Source organism: Neurospora tetrasperma (genome assembly GCF_000213175.1).
Source record: "Neurospora tetrasperma FGSC 2508 unplaced genomic scaffold NEUTE1scaffold_81, whole genome shotgun sequence".
Classification (NCBI taxonomy): domain Eukaryota; kingdom Fungi; phylum Ascomycota; class Sordariomycetes; order Sordariales; family Sordariaceae; genus Neurospora; species Neurospora tetrasperma.
This window is the reverse complement of record NW_009799179.1, coordinates 8,443,578-8,467,125: the sequence shown is the minus strand read 5'-3', so window position 1 is coordinate 8,467,125 and position 23,548 is coordinate 8,443,578. Positions and strand designations below refer to the sequence as shown.

Here is a 23,548-nt window from a genome sequence, read left to right as displayed (position 1 = left end):
CCCTTACCTAGAGGTTAAGACAGCACAGCCAAGACGGCAGGCATTGGCTCGTTGGTAGTCTCGATATTCTTATTGTGAGTAAAGTACCTTCTTCTCTCCCAAACCTAACCAATAATGTCTGACGCCATCCCACCATCTCATCCCATCTCACCCATTCACGATCCTCTTTACCAGCAACAACCGAGTCCAATTCATCCATTCAGATGTCAATCCCACGCTCCCATGCCATGCAATTAATTAACTCGCACTCCCTAGTGCCGTCATTCTTAAGGAAGGAGAAGTGTTCCCACGCATTTGCGCAGGTTCGACACTCACACTTGCACCCACACCTCACACAATGCAGGCAAATGCGGAGCGGATGCCAGAAAGCAGCATGCAACGCCAATGCAAGGATCCATACTTCAACGTTGGTTCGACAACCAGTTACATACGATGATGAAAGAAAAGAAGGAAACAAAACCACTGTTGCACCAAAACATGCCAGCCGAGCTGCCGCCGTTGTTGTATACTGTACTTTTTTTCTTCCGTGATTTTTACCGGGCTACCTAACTAAGTAGATATCATCAACTTCTTCGCAAAAGCTACTGCAATGCGAGCGGAAAATCCGGGGTTGATCCGCTCGGTTGTTGAAACAGAGTGAAAGTTTCCCAACGGCGATTCGATAGGGTGATTCAAATGACCTTGACTCGTGTGCAGCCTTGTGTTCGTCGTGCCTTTTTGTGCCATTATGCTCTAAAGTAGTGCACGCAAGGAACGCAAGGAACGCGCAAGGGGCAATGCATCACTCATTGGTAAGTGTAAGTGTACGGTACATTTTCTTGGGTATCGAAGAGGGGATTGGATAGGTCGGGGGTCTGCCAATTCACACCGACCCAAAGATAAGGTGGAAGAGATCGCGATCGCGAGTTGTAACTGTCCGAATCACAATGGTTCTGTGTCTGCCTTGGGTTCTGACAATAAGCCAGGAATCTATGGGCCTGTATTCCTCAATAAGAGGGCTGAGGACCGCTTGAGGAGGGGTGGCGTGACCATCCCGTCTTTGGGAGACTGGAGTCATTCGTTGGAGGTGCCTCAGTCTTGTGGGTTGATTCGTTCCTTCCTCCCGGTTCCTTTTGTAAGACTGGACCACAAAGGGACGGAACAGACGAAGGAACTGAGCCACTCGCACACACAGACGCAGACAGATATCTATGACTGAGGCAGGAAGAAAGGAAGGAAGGAAGGAAGGAAGAGGGAAGGAAGGAAGGAAGAGGGTAGAAAGTACCTCTACTGATCGAAACCACTAGGCAAGTGAGGCGATTGGGCAGCAATAGGATTTGATTGGTTGGGAATGTTTCCCGTTCTTCCCAACCTCATTAAGTTGTTATTATAGGCATTGTCCCAATGTCCCGTTGTCACGGCGCGAGCCTCGGTTTTCGGTCGTCAACACGGTCGGGCTAGGTCAGGTCAGGTCAGGTCAGGTATATCCAACCCCCCCTTTGACCTTGCCGTTTGTCTCGTTAGATGAGGTCGGCGACGCGGTCCCCATGTTCCATTCATCAGCAACTAAATTCCCGGACGTCTTCCACCATCTTGGTAAGCGAATTGCAGTAATCATCCCAGCCCGAGGAACCAACAAGGGACCTCCGATCCGACATCATCTCGCGCTGGAGCCCGAAGCTGGAGGAGTGCTGACCAAACTCAACCGAGGCAAGGACGCAAGGAAGATTCATGGAAGGAATGGGGGAACAAGTTGTCTGAGACAATGCTACAAGCGCTGCATGTCTAATGACTACGATGATCTACCAAACATTGTAGACGTTGTGTTCCCTCAATCTCAAACATACGTGCTGTTGTGTTACAGTGTGCCAGGTCTGCGGGTTTCCGTCACGGTATACCTATCTACCTGACCTAACTTTGGAGAAGGAAAAAAAAAGGCTCGGAAAAATAAAGGAATATCGGACACAGGGAAGCTCCGGTATCAGTATTCGACCATCGGTTAAGCACACAGACACACGCGCGGGAGAGCTTGAAGGAGAAGCATTGTCTCTCAATATTTGCCCGTTTAATATCGAGCTTCTTTCCAATCACATGGAGTGACAACTGACCAAAAAGTATCACTCGGTGTCGTCGAACCATTTGTTCAGCCTCAGAAGCCCGTATTCCTTTGCAAGCAATGCCCTCTCGCTAAAGGCACGCAAGGAACGATCCATGTCATCCATCATCACAGGTTCTACATCGTTCCGGTTTCCAGGGCCTTATTGTTATGACGGCACGCACGCCTTGTGTCCGAAGCATTGTCTAACGTCATGTCATACAGGGACCGTCCAGTCTTGTGGCCCTTGGTCCATGGGGAGGTTGTTGTCGTACATCTATCTGCCTCGTATCCGGCTGAGTATGCCTGCTCAATAGGGGCCTGAGGGTAGGTGTCCATATCACACCCACCATTGTGCCTTTGCCCATTACATCGTTCATCCACACGTACAAATATTAACGAACTGTTAGAAATTCGCTCTCACCGCGAGTAAGGGGAGTTGCAAAACCACGGCTACACCCAACTGGCTGAAGGCAGTCAGTCATTTGCATACCACTGGCTATAGTGATGGATATAGACTGCCGGCTTTGCCGCCGCACTGCCTCCCGCAGCGGCAAGATTAGCTCAGGCTCTACTTGCTGTGACTGTGAGCCCTAAGATGCCATCGTTAACATCTTTAAGTGTTGGGGTACTACGCCCGTCAGAACAAAGGAGAACAGAGTACCTTCCCTTCTTCCTCCAGGACGACCAAGCCTAGCGCTTTGCTATTCACAGCAAGGGCACGGCAGTGATCGTACGGTGTGTTTCGGTGTCACCGAAGCACGGAGACATACGACTACGAGCCGGCGTACTGCATACCGCAGAACCTGGCGGAGCCGCTGAGGCTTCACTCCCGTTATCTATCAAGGTAGATCCTTTTTTGAGTTTGAGAAGCTTGTCTGACAAGAAGAGCAGGTGGTACCGAGCAGGAAATGGATTTTTGCATGAACGCAAACGCCATCGAAGGAAGGAAGGGAAGGAAGTGGGATATTCCATCGGATGTTCTCCAATCTTGCTCTCGCAGGGTGTTGCCCTGAGGTAGTGCATGCTGAGAGGCGCCACTGGCGCCCGATGAACGAGTGAAACCTAAAGGTATGGTGGTAAATGATGATGGTTAGACAATTCTTTCACGGAAGACCGGGCTCTTTGCACCACGAGCTCGGTCTGAGACCAATACCCAGATCGTATTACCGACGCCTCAAGCACAACAATGGGCCATTTTAAGCGACCGCAGCTGAGTGAATGCGTGATCATAACATAGATGAGTGTGTCAAACAGAGTGGGCGAGATGACCGCATTTACTACTTGAACGGGAGCGCATTTGAGAGTGTTCGGTCAGAAGATGTCAAGGCGTAAGCTAAAGAGTATGTCGTCGTCGTCTCTGAGATTGCGTACTCTAGCGCCCAGGGACCATGGGCGATGATAGACAAAAGGGTCAGAAAAAGGGGCAAGTAAACAACATGGGGGAGGACTGGGGTGCACACAACGAAAGCTCGGTTGGTCAAAGCTTTTGTCGATCAAGCGACCAACTCGAGCGAAGGCATCCCGACCCAGAGCCCTCTTTCTCTCACTCACACGCAAACGCTCCGTTACTTTTCGTCCACTGCACACTGCAATCAATCCCCACGCAATGACAGAATCAATGCTTCTGCAGACAACATTCTGGATTTATTCGCGGAAATAATCAACCAGATATGCTAGCGTTAGAATCCTGCCGCGGCCCCTCTGCCCCACCTGCACGTAGTTTACGTCTTACGGGGGAAAAAATAGACCCCTCCTCCGTTTTCTTGTCTACTATGCAGTACATCTTGTCTCCACTACACCTTTCCGTCCGCGTTCTCCTCCGTTCACATTAGTACCCCCCGACTCCAGCGGAACCCGAACATCCACCTTTATTTGCATCACGGGTCGGGTCCGCCGTATGTACCTACCGCACCGGAATCGTGTATGGATATCGATGGATGTGTGCGGTGCGGGCGCGGTGACCTCGACCGGCCATGCCCCCAACAGAGTCAGCAATAACAGACAAACAAGTAATCATCAACGACCCAGCCGTTTTGTCGTCCGATCGAAGCCGATCATATGAGTACATAGGTGTCGACACTCTGAACCGGAACCGATTCGATCACTGACCGAACCATATCACCAGTCACCATTGTAAGTACCAAACATGAAACGTCGGGCCGGCACCGGGCATCGCACCGGGCACCTCGGACCACACCACCGCTCTCACCACATGGCGGGGGGAATCGGGAGACCGACCGACGCGACCCAGAATGACGGGTAAGGCAGTCGCATATCGCATCGGAAGTGATCGACCACCGAACTCTCACAGCGAACCTCTTCAGCCTCTGTACCCTGGGGGAGAGAGAAAAAAAAAAAAAAAAGCAAACCAGAATCTTACATATGCAAAGCAACATCAAGTCTTGGACGTTCTCTGAATCTTCACTGGCTCTTACCGGTTCAATCAGGACAGCAAAGCACGGAACCAAAGACAGAAAGAGATTTCCTTGCAGTCGTTAGCGGACCTTGAAAAGTTCACAAGTTCTTGCAACTTGCATACGCTGCCCGTTGGGTGGTGGGTAATTGGGTGGGTGATTACACTAGAGTGGGCTGAAAGGTTGAGTCGGAATGTGGGATGTTTTAGCGTACACTACCTAGTAGGTATGTAGCCGGCTGCGTCGTACACAGTGTATGAAGCGTAGCGATCTAAGGGGCTGGCATATGCATGCACTTATGCAAATGCAGCTGCAAAAAAGAAAGAGAGAAAAAAAAAAAAACTAATCTGAAACGACGTTTCAGATTTTGTCGCGGCCTGAGTGGTTGTTGGGCGAGGAATAATGGAGCGCAGTCAGTGGCAGTGTGGAATGGGTGATGTTTCAGAGTTTCAAGATGCGGATGCTACGTGATGTACAAAATCGCTTTTGAGAAAAAAAAAAATTGAGGAGGCTGGGGATGGATCATCATCATGGATCATATGGACCATGATGAATGGGGAATCAGATGTCCGAGGAAAGAAGAATCAGAAAAGAAAAGAAAAGATATGAGAAGTGATAGAATCATTGATATGGTCATGGTTTCAACGGTGGTATCCGGAGATAAACAACGACGACGACTAACGGCGGCTCGGGCGGGCAATGGCAATGACAACGGTGAAATGGCAACGACAAGGCTATCAAAAGCCGACCGTACCAAAAACAGCAATGACACCAACAAAATGATCATCAACGATGACACCACGACATCGAATCAGGAGTATCAATCGAAATCGCCTGCGATATGGACGATGCGCAAAGCCACCTCACCTTGAACTCTGTGCATGCCGACCTCCAGGTTGGTTATCGCATAATCCTCGCTATCGTACTACAACCTCTATCTGCTCGATGACTCTTATCCGGCGTCCCCTCTACATCAATCGGCGTCATTACGAATAGGCTTCCAAACGTGGTTGTGTTGACAATGATAGTTTACAGTTGATTACATGGACATAAGCAATTTCTTCTTCTCTCATCGTCGTTGATCTACCGTTCACTGCCGTCTCATCAGTCCAGTCAATAAGGATACGACTTCACTTCTCCGGATACTTGACACGGACTAGACCCGGACCGGGAGTGAGGGAAAACCAACGTCGGACGTGTAGTAAACGAGCCTCCTGTGTTGAGTAGCGGGAATGATAATAGGTACCTAGATTATTGATATTGATCTTTGTTAGGCCCCACGGACCCAGCATGGCATATCATGGTATCGCCATCCGCCAAACGTCCCAAAGGATGGCAGGCCGGACTAAGCAATGTATTTTCTTTTCTTCTGAAAAGGAGAGGGCTGGAGGCTGGTAAAAAGTGAAAAGTGTCCAAGTGTCGTTCGTCATTAGAGAAGCCGGTAAAAACTTTCTCTTACACGCGCAGAAAGATAGGTATACTTGAATACATCCCTATTTGGAAACCATACGTGAACATGAAACAAAACCTTGACTGCCATTCACGTACCGATTATACCTTACCCAGTATCCCATACTCCAGCAGGTATTCTCCGACACAAGCATGGGCTCCTGGCTGGTAGATATCCGAGGACTAGACCGAAGTTAAGGAAATAGGCGGCACGACGACCGACGGCATGCCTGCAAAAGCAGATCGAGCACGAGCTCAGGGTTCCAGGCGATCCTGCTGCTCCTGCTCTGATCCTTCCCGAGCCTGCACCCTTTTGCAGTATCTGACACCGCAAACCATACGAGACCATGTGGTTGAACTGCGGTTTCTGTTGCCAAGTTGCTGGTTGGCTTTGACATAGAATCCATGCAAATGTTCTAGACCTTCGGGTCATGGCCGTGAACGCGTTGTCATTGATATCCCTTGTATTTGATATATGTTATGGAATGTCATTTTCTCCTGCGGTAAATGTTTGGGCAAAAAAAAAAAAAAAAAAAAAAAAGGAAAAAAAAAACTTACCCTGCCAGCCTACCGCTCTTTGACTGACTGACTGACTGACTGACTGGCTGGCTGGCTGGCTGTTTCAGATCCGGCCGTTGAGACCATAGATTTCACAGAGAGCAAGTGTCTAGAACAGGTTTTTGGGCTCTTCGCGCTCGGTAACCCTGTTCTTCATTCCGCTTTTCGCTGCTCTTTTGAATATAAGAAATAAAGAAGAAAACCCCAATAAAAAATTGGACCCCCCTTCTTTTACTTCTTTTTTCCCGGGTCATACTTTTCCTTCCAGATCCTAGTGTACGACGACATGTTAGTCAATTTGGACGAGGTATGAAACGGAGGAGGGTGGATATCCAGTATTAGAGTCTAGGAAGGGGTGAATCTGCGTGAACGGAAAAGGAAAAACGGAGTGATGTGCTCGGCGGCTGATCAACGTTGAAGGTCCAATTTTAGACTTAACGTAACCGTCCTGGCATCAGACCCCCTTTTTCAACCTGATACTTCCTCGGGAAGTGGCTGAGAGAAGAATATCCAAGGCCATGCACAGCACCACAACACGTGAGAGGCAGGGCGAGCAAGGATGCTTGGTCGTTGATGTACCAATGGACGACTAGCACTCTGTCACAATGCATCCGCAAGCCATTTCTGAGAAACCCAATTTACGGTTTCGGAATGTCCCGATACTCGGCAACCGTCGTCAATGGGTTGCGTCGGTGTGTTGTGAGTGTGGGTGGTTGATGCTGGGCAAGGAAAATGAAAGCGCTTACCAGGTATTGCCCATGATCTTGTTTCCGTTCTTCTCCGCCAGGCGGTAATATTTTGCAGCGGTGTACTAATGGCGAGTGTTTTTGGTCAGCCTTATGTATGTATACCTCTTTGAAACGTGTCAACTGAGGTGAATCTCCCCTCCGATTTGCGCTGCTGACCAAGCCTCATTGATGCGCAAGAGTTGCGCAAGAAAGCAAGAGCCCACGAGGCTGCTCGACGTAAAGATAAAAAAAACCGCGTCATTGGTAGATGGTAGTGTGTTGGTGGATGTAATACTAACTTTGTCCTTTTTTGTGCCGAAACCTTCAAGGTAGCACCATGCTACCTCGTTCATGGCGTCTTTTCGACATAACTGTTAGCCCACACATAGAAACTTGGTACTCGGGGACATACCAGAATCTCCCAAATTTGCTGCTGTCTCGTAGTATTGTTTGGCGGCTATCGGGTCTTTAGGAATACCCCAGCCATGACGGAAACAATTTGCCAGTTCGAATATGGCCAGGACGAGCTCGCCTTTGGCAGCGCCGCCCTTCTTAAGCCCAGCCTGGAGAGCGAGTTGTTCGATTTCGGCGGCGTTCGAGGCTGCTGCTGAGAGGTATGTCACGGCTTTGGCTGCGTCAGGGGTGCATCCCCATCCGTGCCTGCACCCTCGCGTTAGCAACGAACAGATACACTCGTATGGAGTTATCAAGTATCACGGAGCCAAGACCGCAGCAGACGCAACAGAACATCCCGGTGAATACATCCGAATCACTGCCCTACGAACGAGCACAAGAGACCAATGGAATACGGGAGCGGAAAAGGTGAAGAGGCACGTACCGCAAAGCAAGGCCGTACAGAACTTGGCTTAGGGGATTATTTGACCCTTCTGGGTCCGCCAGTTTTCCAAATAGAGCAGTGGACTCCTCCAAGTTTCCTTCTTCATGCCACTTGATGGCCTGCTGGATATCTTCATCAATAGCCTTGGACGAAACAGCTTTGGTTGCAGACGGAGCAGGCGCAACAGCCCCAGGTTCGCTTTTCAACGGCCATTCCTCCGCTTCGGTAGGGCCACTTCCAAGGCGCATACGGGCAAAGTCGTTACTAACGCTGCGGGTAGGACTGGCCGGACGGGCTCCTGGACGACTGCGAACCTCGGAGTTCTTGCGTGCCAACATGGTTGCGCGCTTCTCCCATTGGGCTTCTTTGCCCTCCTTATCTTCATCGCCTTCGGGAACCACGATAGCAGGCACGTCCGGCAGGTCCTGAGGCACATTGTCGGAGCTCACTGGGCTACGATGTAAATGGAACCGCGAGGCGCGCTTGGCTCCGGGGCTCTTGGGATTGCTGCTCATAGATTGGCTACGACTGCGATTGCTGCGGAAGACGTCCAGACTAAGGCGACCCCTTGCTGGTGTTCCTGACGCCGTCTCGGCGGACAGGTATGAATCGTGGTCGGCATCATTCTCGGTTACAGGGCTCGCAGGAGGAAAGATCCTCTCCTCGGTAAACGTATCGGTACGGACGAACGTGATTTCGGGGGCACCGAGCTGCGTATTGGGAGATGGCGAATGCGTCTCGGAGTCACCCTTTTCGTGGCCATGCTTCTTTTTTGCGAAAAGGCCCATGATTTGAAGTGTAAACACAGTAGCGATTACGATTGCAGAATATGGTGTCGGGTATAGATGTATAGTCGGTCGAGAGATGGGATATAAGTTACAAAGCGTAGTTGTAGCTAGGATTGTTGTCAGAACTGTTGATATACGCGCCGCGCGGCGTTCAAGTTGGTCGGAAGCAAAGACGACGAAGAAAGCGAGTGTTGTTGTATCCAAAAAGTCAATGGTCGACAAAGGCGCCGTCGGTCGGGATGGCGGAGGTGTGGTTGACTATAGATTCACGGATTAGGAACTTGGAGGAGAAGATGCGTGTGTAAATCTGGGTTCTTCGCCCGGCGCCATCGGAAAGGACGTAATCTTTCAGCTTGTCGGCGAGTTGGAGGCATCGTTCTTGGACGGGGAGGGATCTGGGTTCGGTTCGCGACACACGGAGATTGGACGAGGTCCCCAATGTCCAAATTGTTCTAGGCTGGCGCAGACAGCAGCAGCAAGGCATACGCTAGGGCAGGCATCCAGGTCTCCAGCTTCTTTGGTACCCTCCCCACCCCAGCCAGGCACCGCTCGAAGGAAGGGGGTAAGGGTCTTTCATGAGTGGGACAGATAGCGGGGCTTGGCCGCTATATTTGGGGTTAGTTGGAGGCTCTGGGGAACCTTTTGGAGCAGGTCTTCCGAGGGACCGAGACAGGTGCCTTCCCGCGACTTCAGCTGCGTTTCATGAAAAGAGGTACCTCTCTACCTGTACCTCTCTCTAGTGGTGGGCGCGATGCAGCTTTTTCGAGTTTTGCCGCGGAATGTCGATGAGTTGATGAGTCGGTTGCAATCGCAGTGCTCCATGCAAGTGGCTGCTCAGCCAGGGCAATCACGACTTGCACATTGTAACTGTCTGCACGCGCGTTTCCCCATGGACACATCGATTTATCCTCAGTGCCTCGAGCAGAGCTACCTGTACGTACAAGCCTCGAGCTGCTTGCTAACCTAGGTACCTTCAAAGTACAATCTGATGCTGGTTTCCTTGTTAGCTCAGTACTCCTGGCACGCTAGACGAGATATCTTCCGACTTGGCCTAAACCATTGAATGAATGGCTAGGTACGGATCCGAAAGGCATCAACAAGATCCAATACGGTGGTTTTAAATTTGGAAAGAGCATATTCACATTATGAAAACGCCTTTGACCCAACGTTTCGACCTAACTGGAATTCTCACTGTTCTCACCCATATCTTCCCCAATCCGTTAATTCTGAATTGAAAGAATCTGAGGTATACGTACCCCCCCAGCTCGAGCTGAGGCTCCTCCAACAAAACACGAAAACAAACCCAAATTCGTAGTTGGTGTCCACTTAGCTCAACCGTCTATTGGATGCCACTTTTCCTGTCTAGCTCTTTTTGGAGTAGACTGCGCGCGACCAGTATCCGAACACCGGACATTTGAGCAAGCAACGCAGCCAAACCACCACCGGACCTCCGACGATATTGCAGCAGACGTGATCGGGCCACCATGTGCCAACACGTCGGTGTGCTGCACCAGGTCTGCTCTCTCCACACTCTATGACCGGTCTCGTCACCTTCAAGACTGCGTCAATCTCGAGCAGTGCTCATATAAGCATTGGTCATGGCACCCAGGAAACCTCCGCCGCCCCCAGTTGTGCGCCTGACCGCCAAAGGAATCCCGGCTAAGAAGCGTGGCCCAGCTCCAAAACCAATATCAGAACGTCCTTGGACGGCCCCAAAGCCTGTGAGAAGGGTCGAACGCTCTTATTCCAGGGAACGCAAAATCGAGGTTATACAATTCCTGTTGAACCATCGGATTGCCGATTATCGTCCACGCAAGGCTCCTCGTCGTCGAATCGGCCAGCCGCCACACGAACAGGAACCCGTCCCCCAAACTGCAACCCGCGACGCCAACGGACAGCTGGTCTGGTATCGTGCTCCTACCTACGTTGAGGCCTCCGAGTGGTGGAAGATTCCCATCCCAACCATCCAAGGCTGGTGGGATTCCCGCGAGAAAATCCTAGAGGGCACAGGCATTGAGCTGCCCAAATCGAAGCCAGGTGATCACCCGGGTTCCGATCAGCCAAGGCCGGGAACCCGAGTTGAGTTCATAGTTAATCCGCAAGCACCTCAACCGGCATCTCGAGAAGGATCTGAACAGCCACAACCTCAACAGCAACCACAACAGCAGCCAACTGCGCCTTCGAGTGGCGGAAGTGCGAGAGGATCTCAGCAACGCGCTACCATGGCTGGAGAAGGGAACCGTGGCGCAGTCGCCAGGAACACTCCTGCTCGTGCCATCTCAATTTCGTCCGCTTCTTCCACGCACACTGCAGCTCTAGGAACGAATGTGAACTCGCAGGCTGCTCCAAGACCGCCCGTTGCCCAGGTGCCGCCGGCTGGGCCACACACACAAAATACCAACGGTCCTGTCGTTGTGCAACCTGGTCAGCAACTCGAGAGACCGCCCGCCCAATGGACGGTGAATCATCATCCCTATGTTCCTCGTCCTCCCGGAGAGCCGTCATACTCTCAACCGCCTCAGCCGTCACAGCCTCAGCCTCCATTTTTCAACCCCTATCAGCCCAAACCTGACCAAATCCCACCGCAGTATCATCAGTTACAGCACACGTACCCTCCCCAAGTGGCTCATCATCAACCGCCGCCAGGATACCCTTATCAGCCGGGACCGCCCGCTTTCAATCCTCAGCATGGCTATGGTCAGCCTCCTCCTCCTCCTCCTCACTATGGTCCTCCGCACCAAGCTCCCCATACGCCAGGTCCTCCTCAGGGCCACCCCGGCTACCCGCCATATCCCCAACCTGGCCCAGGAGGCCCAGTATACCCACCTCATCAAGGTGCACCATACCAAGGAGGACCTCCGCCACAGCCATACCCCGGATCCTACCCGGCCCCATACACATATGGTCCGCAGTTCCAGATGCCAATGATAGTTCAATTTCCTCAATTCACGCCCTATTATGCAACCCCCCAGGCGCCTCCGTACGCTCAGCCTGCTGCGCTTCCTCCCAACCTTCCACCTCAACCTTCCCCGTTTGCACAGGGCGGACCGGGGCAAGTTCCTGGTCCAGCACCGGGAATGGTGCCAGTGCCACCATTTCCAGGGTCGAGAGAGTTTAGGCCGCCCGGACCAGCTCCCCCTCAGCCTGGCCCTGGTCCTGTAAGCGTCAGTGGCAGCACCCAATCGCCTCAAGCGGCGGCTTCCGGTGTAGCCCCGAATCTCCCGGTCACTCCTCCGAGACAACAGCCTGCAGAACAGCCATCGGATGCACAAGAACCGCAATCTGAACCAGATGAAGCATCACCAGCCGGTCAGCTATTGGCCGAGCAAGAGGCCAGGAATACGGTGCAGGACAGCCAGAGCCAGGAACAGTCGGTTGACAAGCGGCCTGCCGTGTTGGTATCATTCCCGGAGGCTGGAGCAGCATTGGAAGAGCCGGATCAGGAGATGGGCCAAGTTCAGGATCAGGGCCAGGAACAAGACCAGGAGATGGACCAGGACCAGGAGGAGCGGGAAAAGGATCAGGATCAGGACCAGGATATGGATCAAGAGATGGCTCAGGAGATGGAGGAGCATGAGGAGGAGCAGGAACACCATTCATCTGCAGACATCTCCGCCAGCGAGGAAAGTGACAAGGAGGACGGTAACAACGTCTTAAGTGAAACTCATGAAAAGCTACGGCAGGACAAAAGTGCAGATGTGGAATCTACAAAAAGAGGTCGGTCCCAGAGCACATCCCCTGTGCCGACACATACCTCCTCTGCTTCAGAAGAGTCATGATGGGGAGAGTTGCTTGGGCCAAGACGGAACGACAGCATGGTATTGATCCGTTGGATAAAGGTTACAAAATGGGTGAAGAAAGTCGGAAAAAGTAGCATATATTTCACGGCATGACGAAGCTATGGGTTGATTAAAAACCATGTAGAGGTACAGAAAAGGAATCAAGAGGACCTTATTTTTGGATTGTCAAGATGATGAGATAGTTAACATCCACCAGAACAAGAATACCTAAATCTGGTCGTTTCCATCGACCCCTCCCTTCGTCGTCTCGGACCCTGATAGGGATATTAACAAGACTGGGTGCAGAACTGGTAGACACATAACCCCACACTCAGCCGGAGGGTCTGCAAGCGTCTGATTATCCAAGGTCTCAACATGGATCAAGTTGGGTTGTTTGGGGTTCGATTCCAACCCTCGGTCCCAGACACTAGCTGTTGCGTTTGTATCCTGTGATATTGGACGGCATAATTAAACTCATCGCTACCCTCGCGATATCTATGATCCACGAGTCGAGGCCTCAGAAAACGTGTGAGTGACTGCCCCTTTCATCTGATCATCGGCATAGGTAGTTCACCCACACAAACCACAGTCACTCGCGCTCGCTCCTCCTTGACAAGAAGATAATTTCCCATTTAATGCTCAAATAAGCTACTCGAAGCCATCCCCAGCGCTTTCTCGCTACCCTTAATATCTCCCGGTATCTATTATAGTCAAGTCCTCAACCTCGGACCGCCGGAGCCAGTGCCCATCGCGCCTTCCTCAAGAAGCAAAGCAGGAAAAAGAAATCGCTAAAAAGCCGCCACGACCGCCTCCCAAGCAGTCAACCATCTCTCACCTTCATATCTTAATGGTACCAAGGCGTTGTGTCGTACCCTTTGAGGAGGCGGAAACAAATTAGGAACTGAACATAACAACCTTGACACCACCAGCACCCCACCGACGGGGAAACAACCACAATGTGCCAAACAACCCTCTACAAAGACACGCATTGCAAACACCGCTGGATGCGCATCACCACTCCTTGTCTCCCAGGTGCGGGCTTCAACACCTGTCCCTCTTTTTCCTACAACAACAACACACACAACTACCACTACAACCACCATTCTCCCGACGGCCTCTGCCACCAACCCCTCTGCCCCTACCAGCAACATCCCCATCCAAATCACACCCCCAGCCACACCGCTACCTTTACCACTCCCATTCAAGGCCAACTCCAAATCCAAGGTCATAACACCTGCCAAGTCCACCTTCCCGGCCCTCCCTACCACCAAATCCAACATAACTGCCCCCACCACCAACACCTAGTAGCCAAGCCCGCTCCACCCGCTTACATCGCCCGCGGCGAACCGTGTCCGGAGTGTGACTTGAGGGGGGTTTACGATCGGAATCAGGTCAGGATGGTTACCAAGATTAAGAAGGGGATTAAGCTTGGTGCAGGACCGAGTGGAGGGGATCCGGGGGTTGAGGTTCGGTGTTGTGTTATGTGAGAGGCAACTCGACAAGTGTGATTATGGGGGGAAGGGAGGGAGGGGACTTGAGGCCGAGAGAGTGAGAGGCGGCTGAACGAGGGTAAGGTACTAGAGGTTTGGGGATCGGGATGGGAAGATGAGAGGGAGTGAAGGTGAGACAGGTGTGAGGGGAAATTGGGGAAAAGGGGGGACATGAGGGAAAAGGGGAAATACGAGACAACGAAGGATGGAAAAAGAGAATGGTAGTGGACGGTGAACGATAGGTTGCGGCACCACGAAGACGAATTGATCAAGACATCACGCGTTTCCCTTCCGGAAGTTAAGATGGAGAATTTGATGGGGGAGAATCAAGACAGAGCAATTTGGAGATAAGGGTAACGAATACTATGCAATGCCGTTTTAACTAGACCCCAACTCCCAAAAAAAAGAAACGTTGCCCTATTTTACCATACGAAAGAGAAACGGTATCAACACCGTTCACCCCTTTCTCCTCTACGTCAGACACCATATGTATGTTGTGTTATGTGCTGAACAGATTTGTCCTCTTCCAGATCCCTTCTACTCCTTTCACCTACACTACCCTTCATCCACCTGTCGGTCACTCCCATGTATCATGCCGGCCTTTGTTTCCTTCGCCAACCCCAACCATCCGACGCTCAGGAAACCTGCACGAAAGCACGCTTTTTGACCGCCTTGTTCTCCTCGTTCTCTTCTTCCCACTTCTCATCAACATAATCCTTCACGCTCTTATGCTGCAACTGCATGCCTACGACCTTGAGCGCTGCAACATTGTATCCCATCTCATCCTTCTGGCGCTTGAGGGCACCACGCAAGTTGGTGCGAATGCCATCCAACATGGCGCGCATCGTCTTGCTCGCCACGATCTGCTTGTGGTGGGTCTTGAGCATGAAGAACAGAATCCTACAAGTAAGCGGGATGTTCATGGAGCGCATGGCAAAGATGTTGAGGAAGGTGAAGAGCATGGGGACGGTGGCGAATGGCAAAACGAGCAGAGCATCGTGCAGCGCCGACGCCTTGATCTTCTGCAGCACGTTCATGACATGCTGCTCGGCGCTGATGTTGCCGAGCGCCATGAAAAGCACGTTGCGCTGCGGCGGCGCCACGTTGGGGTTCTGCTGCTTGGCCTCCTCCCACTCCTTGATAGCGTTTAGGTCGGCCATGCCGAGTTCGAGCGCCTCGGCGATGCGCTCACCCGCCATGAGCGTCTCAACCGTCTGCTTGGACGCAGCGCCGACTTCGCGGTTCTCGTCCTCGGCGTCGGGGTCTTGCTCAAGCGAGGTGGTGAGCGTGCTCTCGTACAGCTCTTCAATCTCCTTCTCGCGCTCTTCCTCGAGGAAGATCTGCTCGTCCGTCTCCTCCCATACGCGGATACTCTTGTCATGACTGGCGCTGATGAGGAACTGGCCGCTGTGAGCAACGGCAATGGCCCAGATCTCGCCGTGGTGGCCGTCGATCCTCTGGATCTGCTCGAACTTGTCGGCATCCCAGTACTTGATGGTGCGGTCCTTGCTGGCACTGAAGAAATGGTGGCCGTTGCCGTCCGAGTTGTGAGGAACAAAAGCAACTTGGAGGATGGAGTCCTGGTGACCGAAGAGAGCCTTGTGGCAGTCACCGAAATCGAGACCCCAGATTCTGATGTTCTTGTCGGCGGAACTTGTGACAATAAGCTTGTTGTCGTAGGAGATGTCCATGCTGAGAACAGGCAGCTTGTGACCGTAAAGGTTGAGGTAAAGCTTTAATGAGTCGACGAAGAAGACCTTAACAGTGCTGTCGAGAAGAGCAACAGCAAGCAACTTCGCGTCGGGGGAGAACCTGAGACTCAGGATATCGTCTGATACCTTGAGAATCTTGGACTGGACAAGCTTGAGCTTGGGGGTTGTCCTTGACGTGCCAAGAACCTGTTCCTGAACGATCTTGAAGTCCCAGAACTTGGCTGTCTTGTCAGCACCGCCAGAAACAACGGACTTGCCGTCTGGGTGAACCTGTAGTGACCAGATGGCGTGGCCTTCGTGGGCGTTAACGCTCTCTAACAGAGATGCCGAAGCAACATCGTAAAGTTGAAGCTCGCCCTCCTTGGTTCCGACCACGACCACCTTGTCGCCAGGCAAGAAGGAACAGCAGAGAGCGTAGCCACACTCGAATGTCCGGATGCATGTGTTGGTCTTGATGTTCCAGATCTTGAGGGAGCCGTTTGCTGCCGAAGCCAACATCTTGTCGTCTGAGCTGATGGAGAGGGCACGAATGTCTGTTCGGTGTCCGGGAAGCTCCACCGCAAGCGCTTTGTTGTAGTCTGGCGCATCACCCTTGGACTTGAGCTTATCCTTTCCAACAATGGTATATGTCTCGAGCAGGTTGTTTGTGCCTCCAACAAGGAGCTGGAGATCCTTGGTTCCTTGACTGAGGGCCCAAGCGACCGACCGAACCTTGCCTGTTGTCCGCACGATAACATGCTGTACGAAGACGTCGGAGATGTCTGCTTTTGAAATATCATCGGCCTTGTCGTCTTCCTCTTCCGCCTCTGCTTCCTTCTTGCCCTTCTTCGCAGCCAGCTCTCTTCTTCTTCTCCGCTTCCTCGCCAAGCTCTTCTTGATTTCGGCTTCGTTTCGTATCCTCCAAATCTCGACAGACTTCTCGACGCCATGTACTGCAAAATAGTCGCGACGGGGGTGGAAGATGACCTCGACGGCCCTTTCCTTGCTCGAACGGTGTAGTGTGCCGCGATCGTGGAGGAAGTTGATTGCTTGCGAGAGATCGACCTTGCGTGCTGACGAAGCGAGTCCTGTTACATCCAAAGCCCATACCCTCATCTCGCCGTCGTTGCCAGCTGTGACGCATCCACTAAGGTCGGGAGAAACACCAAGCGCCCAGCACTCGCCGCTGTTCTGTGCCACATGGGTCTCGATACAATGCCGTGATGAAAGATCCCAAAGCTTGATGAGCGCATCCTTGCCGGTCGTCAAGAGGAAACCTTCTGTCGCTTCGTTGTCCAGCACCATAGCCTGCTCTTCATCGTCGCCGCCCTCGGGTATTTGCGGCTCGGGCTCGATGAATCGCAGTCCTGTGATCTGATCCTTGTGTCCTCGTAGCTTGTACTGGCCGACTTCGGCAACCAAATCCCAAACAATTACATCGGTATCCTTTGCGCCACTGGCCAGGCGCACTCCCGACTTGTCGAAGGCCAGTATCGTGATTGCCGACTTGTGTCCATTGAAGCTGACAATGGTGGTGGAGATCTTGCTATCCCACAGCTTGATGCTGCCGTCTTCGTAGCCGACCGCGAATACGTCGGGATCGGTCTTGCTCTGAGCGATGGCGGTGACCTGGGCCTTGCAGTTCTCGTCCTTCCAGCGGTTGAGAAGCTCGCCCTTCTTGATATCCCAAGTTAGAACCTCATTGTTGGCGGCGACGATGGCCTGGCCCGCACCGGTGCCAGACTTGTCTTTGGAGGAGGTCCAGACGAGATTCGAGGAGCTGGTTGCGACGACACCGAAGGACTTGGAGGGCTCGAACTTGCTGTTGTTCCCATGTGTATTAGAGATGCCATCAGGCGAGAGGAAAGTAGGACAGAATCGCAAGGCTTACAGGTATGATTTGACCATATTTGCGATAATTGGACAGCCACTAGTACAAGATGCCAATCCAAAATAACATGCGCAAGGTCTCTCGCGACTCAATGTCCACTAGCACAATCGTGTCGCCGCTGCGCAGTGGGTTGCCGTCCCTGAACTTTTTTTTGGCGTTGCCAGTCCGGCAAGTGATAAGATAAGAACTTTTGCCGTCCATTTCCACCAGCCACTGCCTGCCCAGTCGGCCACTGTCCGCTGTGGCTGGCCCGGCCCCTGTCTGAAAGTGACCCGGTCCCGCCGCCGCATCGTATCACGGCCTGGACGGGTTCTGCGGGGCAGTTTCCAGGCTTGGCGGCGTGTCTTCCGGCGCCAGAGTGGAGCCAAAGTGCTGAAGCCTGGAGCCAGCAACGTCAGCCAGCCTTCCATGCCCTGGACCTGACCTTGTTGGCCCATTCCACCAGCTGCTGAGGTTCCGCTGAGGTGCTGCTTGCTCTGTAACACTGCCCGCCCGTGCTGAGGTAGGTGACCGCTCTACCTCTAATAGCTACCTACACCTATCACGGCCCCACCCCCGACACTTGAACACACTACCTACGCAACTGACCCGACCCGGCTCCAACAACTCGACGGCGCCGGATATATACGAGGAATTACCGTCAACATGCTGCTGCTCGACTACCAGAACGTCCTGATCCAGGCGGTGCTCACCGAGCGTTTCGCTCCTGGGTATGTTTACCACGTCTCCAGCCCGAACGCGCAGTGCGCCTGTCCGCCCCTGAACTTGCACTGACGCTGCCGCCGCCGTCACCGCGCATTCCAGAGCTTCCCCCGTCAACATCGACCAGACTGTCTCCGACTTTGACGGCGTCGTCTTCCACATCTCCACCCCCGAATCCAAGACCAAGATCCTCGTCTCTCTCCAAATTCGATGCTTCCAGGATCTCGTTCGCTACGGCGCTGAGCAGGTCCTCAACCGCGAATATGGCGATCTCGTTGTCCCTCCCGAGGCCGGCTATGACTTTTCCATCCAGGTCGACCTCGAGAACCTCCCCGCCGAACAGGAGGCCCGCGATGCCCTTGTCATGAAGATTGCCTTGTTGAAGCGCAATGCCATGGCCGCGCCCTTCGAGCAGGCCTACCAGGAACACTACGCCCTAAAGGAGGAAGCGTCCAAGTTTACATCCGAGGAGGCGCCACAGGGTGTCCGTGAGGGTGGAGAGGTCAAGGCTATTCACTACCGAGAAGAGGAGGCTATCTACGTCAAGGCCAGCCACGACCGTGTGACCGTCATATTCAGTACCATTTTTAGGGAAGAAACGGACAGAGTATTTGGCAAGGTCTTCATCCAGGAATTCGTCGATGCCAGGCGCAGAGCCATCCAGAACGCCCCCCAGGTCCTGTTCCGCAACGATCCTCCTCTCGAGCTTCAGAATGTTCCGGGGGTGAAGAATACTGGTACAGGCGAGATTGGTTATGTCACTTTTGGTATGCCACACCGTGAAACAAGCTGTATCTGGGCTTAACTAACAGTAGCAGTCCTGTTCCCTCGCCACCTCACTCCTCAGCGGATGCCCGATGTTATCTCCCATATCCAGACCTTCCGCGACTACTTCCACTATCACATCAAGGCCTCCAAGGTAGGTGCATTGGGAAACATGCTACGCAGAGATCTCCATCTGACATTCCATCCCAGGCGTATATTCACTCGCGTATGCGCAAACGCACCGCCGACTTCCTCCAGGTTCTCCGGAGAGCCAGGCCCGATACCGAAGAAAAGGAGAAGAAGACAGCAAGCGGAAGGACATTCAAGGCTGGCGCTTAAGGAGTTCGTGCAGCGGTTTGTGTATCACGTTACTATGCCTTTACTTGAAACCCGTCATGTTAGTCTACCGGCAAAGGCGGCCGAAGATGACCACTTACAGCAACCCAAGACAGACAATATTAATCACTACCCTAATCATTCCACTCGGTTTACACAGTGAACGTTGATCTTGCGGCTTTGCGATATACCCGGCACACCGGAGTTCATTCTAGCCCAAGGTATGTGAAGATTGCTTCTGGCTAACTAGTTTCAGCTAGAAATTTCCTACAACCGCCACCGCCCTCAATGCGACCATGGCTTCGACTTATACTTCGGGTTCTCTTCCGGCTTCCCCTCCCACGGAAACTCGATTTCCTCCGGATTCAAATACCAACTCGGATCGCCCTTCGTCTGCGTCAAACTCCATCCATTCCCTAGCCACCTCAGCCCATTCCCACTTTTGTCAGCATCCTCATACACCCAGTCCTCCCACCTCGGGCTCCTCAGCGTCTCAACAGCATGCTGCGTCGACCCGGGCCACAGCGCCACGATCCTGTTTCCCGACCCGCCTTCCGACCGATACCAACTCTTGCACTTATCCAGGTACACCGTATCCTTAAAGTAGGCATCCACAAAGGCCACAAAGTCCCGCACTCGTTCCGGCTTAGGCTCAATGGACGCGTAATCCTCCTTCTGTAATTTGCGGATCACGGAAACGACGTAGTCTACCTGCGCCTCCAGGATCCGGTTCAGGCTGCCGAACCCGATGGTCGTATTTGGGCCGAACAGCATCAGAGAGTTGGGGAACCCGTCGACGGCTAGACCGAGGTAGCTATCGGGGTGTTGCGACCAGCGGGAGGCGAGGGTAAGTCCGCGCCGGCCGATGATGGGGAAGGGTGGGGAGGTGCAGGCTTGGAAGCCGGTGGCGAAGACGATCACGTCGGCGTCGATTATCTGTTTCTTTTCTTCCGCAGTGGCGAGCGCGATGCCGGAGGAGGTAATGTGTGAGATGGGGTCGTGAACTATTGTCACGTTGGGTTGTTGGAGGGCTTCAAGATAGCCCCTTCCTGGAGTGAGGCGCCGGCAGCCAGGGGCGAAGGCTGGGATGATCTTGGCTAGCAGGTCGGGACGAGCCGACAGCTTGGATTCCATGTCCGCTTTAAAGAAAGCTTGTCCCTCGATGGTCATCGGGTGGCCTGCCATGGTGGAGTTGTGGAGGGAGGTGCCGAAGTCTTCGAAGGCTTTGCGGAATTTGAGGAGGGCGCGAGGGTCGGAGCGGAAGAGGGCTTTTTGTTCTTCGGTGACTGGGTGTAGGCTGTTAGGCTCTTTTGTTCACTGAGAGGTCCGTGATCTGAACAAGATGAAGACTTACACTCGGTTACTTTGGGATCCAGTCCTAGGTCTTTCATGGTGTTATCGCCAAAGGCTGACGATATCCAGGTCGGTGATCGTATGAAACATGAGAGCGTCGTTCCTTCGAGTTTCTGCAGCTTGGGAACGATCTGGATGGCACTGGAACCGTTACCCACAACAGCGATCTTCTTGTTGCGGAGGTCATAACTGTAGGTCAGTTAGCACGACACCTTTTCAGGACTGCATCCGAAAGGCCAGTCAGACAACCTCTTACCTCTTATCCCACGCCCCCGAATGCATCTTCTTCCCCTTAAACTGGTCAATTCCCAGAATATCCGGCCATCGCGGCTCGCTAAGCTGATCTCGGGCCGTAATCAGCACGTTTGCCGAATCGGTAAACACCTCTCCGGTAAGCAGGTTCATGACTTTGATTTGCCTTTCCGTTCACGTTCTGTTAGCCTGTCTGTTCTATTTGACGTGTGTGAAACTGGTCCGAACTTAAAACGAACCATTTCTTCTGCCCATCGTCCCAGACACATTCCTCCACTTTATGTGATAACTTGATGAACCTCGTCGCTCCGAATTTCTCAGCCACGTCCTGCAGATATTTCTGGATCTCGTGGCCTGGCGCATAGAGGTTGGACCAGTTTGGGTTGGGCGCAAAGGAGAATTGGTATGAATGAGAGGGGATGTCGCAGGCGACGCCTTTTGTTCGTTTTGGCTGTCGGTTAGTTGATCATTCGTCTGGTTTCCTACTGCTGTTTGGGGACCACGACCAGGTCGAACATACCTGGATATGTGTTCACCCACCTTTTTTTCCCTTGCAGTATCAGCGTCTTTGCTTGGTGAATGACTAGCGGTACAGATGAGTTCATGAGGAAAAGCGTGGACTTACCATGTCCCTCCGACGCCTTCGTATTTCTCATAGACCACTAGCTCGACATTTCGTAGCTTCTCTGGTATTCTTCACCGCACATCCATGTTTGTCAGTATCGATACGGTGGTACAACTACTTCATCAGCCCTAAGCGGGAGGTAGGGAAGCAACTCACCTAATCGCTGCCCCGATACCACTATACCCTGCGCCAATGACAACTACCCTCAACGGCCTAAGATTTTCCACTACCGTATCTTTAAGTGTAACCTTTATCTTGAGGTCACCTCCGTCCATGTGCCCGTTCGTAGTTGTAGCCATCTCTACTGATATCTCTGACGTATACTTGTTGCGACGTATTTGTTTTGTTAAAGGGTGTAGGTTTTAGATCGTCAACCTCATAGCCGAAGACAGACCAGCAGCCAAGGTATTTGCCTCCACCCCTCTCTCTTTCTTTGTATATATATATTTCATCAAACATAGCATGAGCCGAAACTTACCACTTCCTACCCCTCACAATCAAATACCCCTTGTCGGATTCAGGACGGTTCGGTACCGGCTTTGCTCAACCGAACCGCACGGCGGCCGCAGGCCTTCGATCTGCGTCCTGGACTAATGCTTTGTGCAAGAGTCTGGGTCTAGGTTTCATATACATCCGCGACATCTGTAGTCTCAGTCAGACCCACAACCTCCAAAACCACCCCCCCTACCCCACACCACCCGTTTCTGCGGTAGCAGGTCTGAGCCAATTTTGAGTATTTCGGCCGTGGACCGCAGAAGAATAAACTATATATTATAAATCCAATAGAATTATTAAAAGTGCATAAAGATTATGCTTATATAGAGTTTTTCATTGCGGTTCTAATGGTAGTTTTAGTTTTCTTTTACAATCAATATTCGTCAAGATGCAAGGCTTTAAACTTTAAAGCTTTTACCCCCTCAAGGCTGCATTACCTTAACGAATAATTTATACTTTATAAGAGTGGTACCATTAGAACCGCGTCATTGAGACCATGCTCTACATATACTTACCGTATTTATACGGCTACTAATAAGGTTAGAAATTAAAGAAATCTAAAGGTAGAAAAATGGAATACTACCCCCTCGAGGCTATATTACTTCAACGGGTAGTCCGTACACTATAAAAATAGTACCAATAGAATTGTCTCATCGAAGCCATCCTCTACGTACCTTTTCTTTTTATTATACGATCAATTTTGGATTTTAAAATAAGGAGTGTCTAATAGTTCTAAAGCAACTGCTGTTGACGAAGGTTTACCTTTAAGGTTGCATTACTATAATAAGTGGTCCGAGCTTTGAGAAAATTATATATTTTAAAAAAGCTCAAAAAGACCATCCTCCGAGTACTTTATTCTTTATTTAACTATTTTTTCTTAATTTATTATAAAGAAAAATATAAAAAGTAAAAACTCTAGTTTATATAGGATTTACAGCGCTTGACGGCTGAAATGCTCAAAATTGACACAGACCTCCTCTCACAAAGTTCGAGGAGACCCACATTTCATGTGGGGCGGGGGGTACGGAGGCAGAGGGGGTTTGTTTAGAGACTAGATATTGAGTGGTTGTGGTTATAAATCCGAGAACGTGGTACAGTCAAGTCTGCAATTAACGATATAAGGTATAACGATAATCTGGCTATAACGTTTAATTTCACCGCCACCGTTCCATTTATATGGAGATTTTAGCAGTATAACGATATATTCCGTATTGAGATTACAATCAAAATCCTGCTTAGTAATACACATAATCTAATATTTGATCGTTATTTTTGCTTAGTTTTAATATAACTGCCTAGTATATAGATTAGGCTAGT

General features: G+C 51.7%; 6 protein-coding genes across 6 annotated transcripts; 3 read left to right on the top strand and 3 right to left on the bottom strand.

Moving 5' to 3' along the window:
* Window positions 1–6,607: 6,607 nt before the first annotated feature.
* On the bottom strand, window positions 6,608–8,852 carry NEUTE1DRAFT_74085 (uncharacterized protein; the record flags this gene model as incomplete). The annotated part of the gene is made up of 6 exons (XM_009858767.2): window positions 6,608–6,659; window positions 6,734–6,769; window positions 7,245–7,309; window positions 7,526–7,584; window positions 7,639–7,886; window positions 8,065–8,852. The coding sequence occupies 6 exons, from the start codon at window positions 8,850–8,852 to the stop codon at window positions 6,608–6,610; spliced, it is 1,248 nt and encodes a 415-aa protein (XP_009857069.1).
* Window positions 8,853–10,450: 1,598 nt separating this feature from the next.
* NEUTE1DRAFT_150769 (uncharacterized protein) lies at window positions 10,451–12,875 on the top strand (the record flags this gene model as incomplete). The annotated part of the gene is made up of 1 exon (XM_009858766.1): window positions 10,451–12,875. One exon carries the CDS (start codon window positions 10,451–10,453, stop codon window positions 12,629–12,631), a length of 2,181 nt encoding a protein of 726 aa, XP_009857068.1.
* Window positions 12,876–13,587: 712 nt separating this feature from the next.
* On the top strand, window positions 13,588–14,118 carry NEUTE1DRAFT_53137 (uncharacterized protein; the record flags this gene model as incomplete). The annotated part of the gene is made up of 1 exon (XM_009858458.1): window positions 13,588–14,118. One exon carries the CDS (start codon window positions 13,588–13,590, stop codon window positions 14,116–14,118), a length of 531 nt encoding a protein of 176 aa, XP_009856760.1.
* A 376-nt stretch (window positions 14,119–14,494) lies between these two features.
* Window positions 14,495–17,786, bottom strand: NEUTE1DRAFT_133847 (uncharacterized protein; the record flags this gene model as incomplete). Its single annotated transcript, XM_009858765.1, has 2 exons — window positions 14,495–17,634; window positions 17,704–17,786. The coding sequence occupies 2 exons, from the start codon at window positions 17,718–17,720 to the stop codon at window positions 14,757–14,759; spliced, it is 2,895 nt and encodes a 964-aa protein (XP_009857067.1).
* A 351-nt stretch (window positions 17,787–18,137) lies between these two features.
* NEUTE1DRAFT_119199 (ARP2/3 complex 34 kDa subunit) lies at window positions 18,138–19,642 on the top strand (the record flags this gene model as incomplete). Its single annotated transcript, XM_009858764.1, has 4 exons — window positions 18,138–18,413; window positions 18,508–19,172; window positions 19,224–19,324; window positions 19,381–19,642. The coding sequence occupies 4 exons, from the start codon at window positions 18,349–18,351 to the stop codon at window positions 19,507–19,509; spliced, it is 960 nt and encodes a 319-aa protein (XP_009857066.1).
* Window positions 19,643–19,791: 149 nt separating this feature from the next.
* On the bottom strand, window positions 19,792–22,081 carry NEUTE1DRAFT_92775 (uncharacterized protein; the record flags this gene model as incomplete). The annotated part of the gene is made up of 6 exons (XM_009858763.1): window positions 19,792–20,720; window positions 20,861–21,048; window positions 21,116–21,266; window positions 21,632–21,651; window positions 21,737–21,805; window positions 21,893–22,081. The coding sequence occupies 6 exons, from the start codon at window positions 22,033–22,035 to the stop codon at window positions 19,792–19,794; spliced, it is 1,500 nt and encodes a 499-aa protein (XP_009857065.1).
* Between the last annotated feature and the right edge of the window lie 1,467 nt (window positions 22,082–23,548).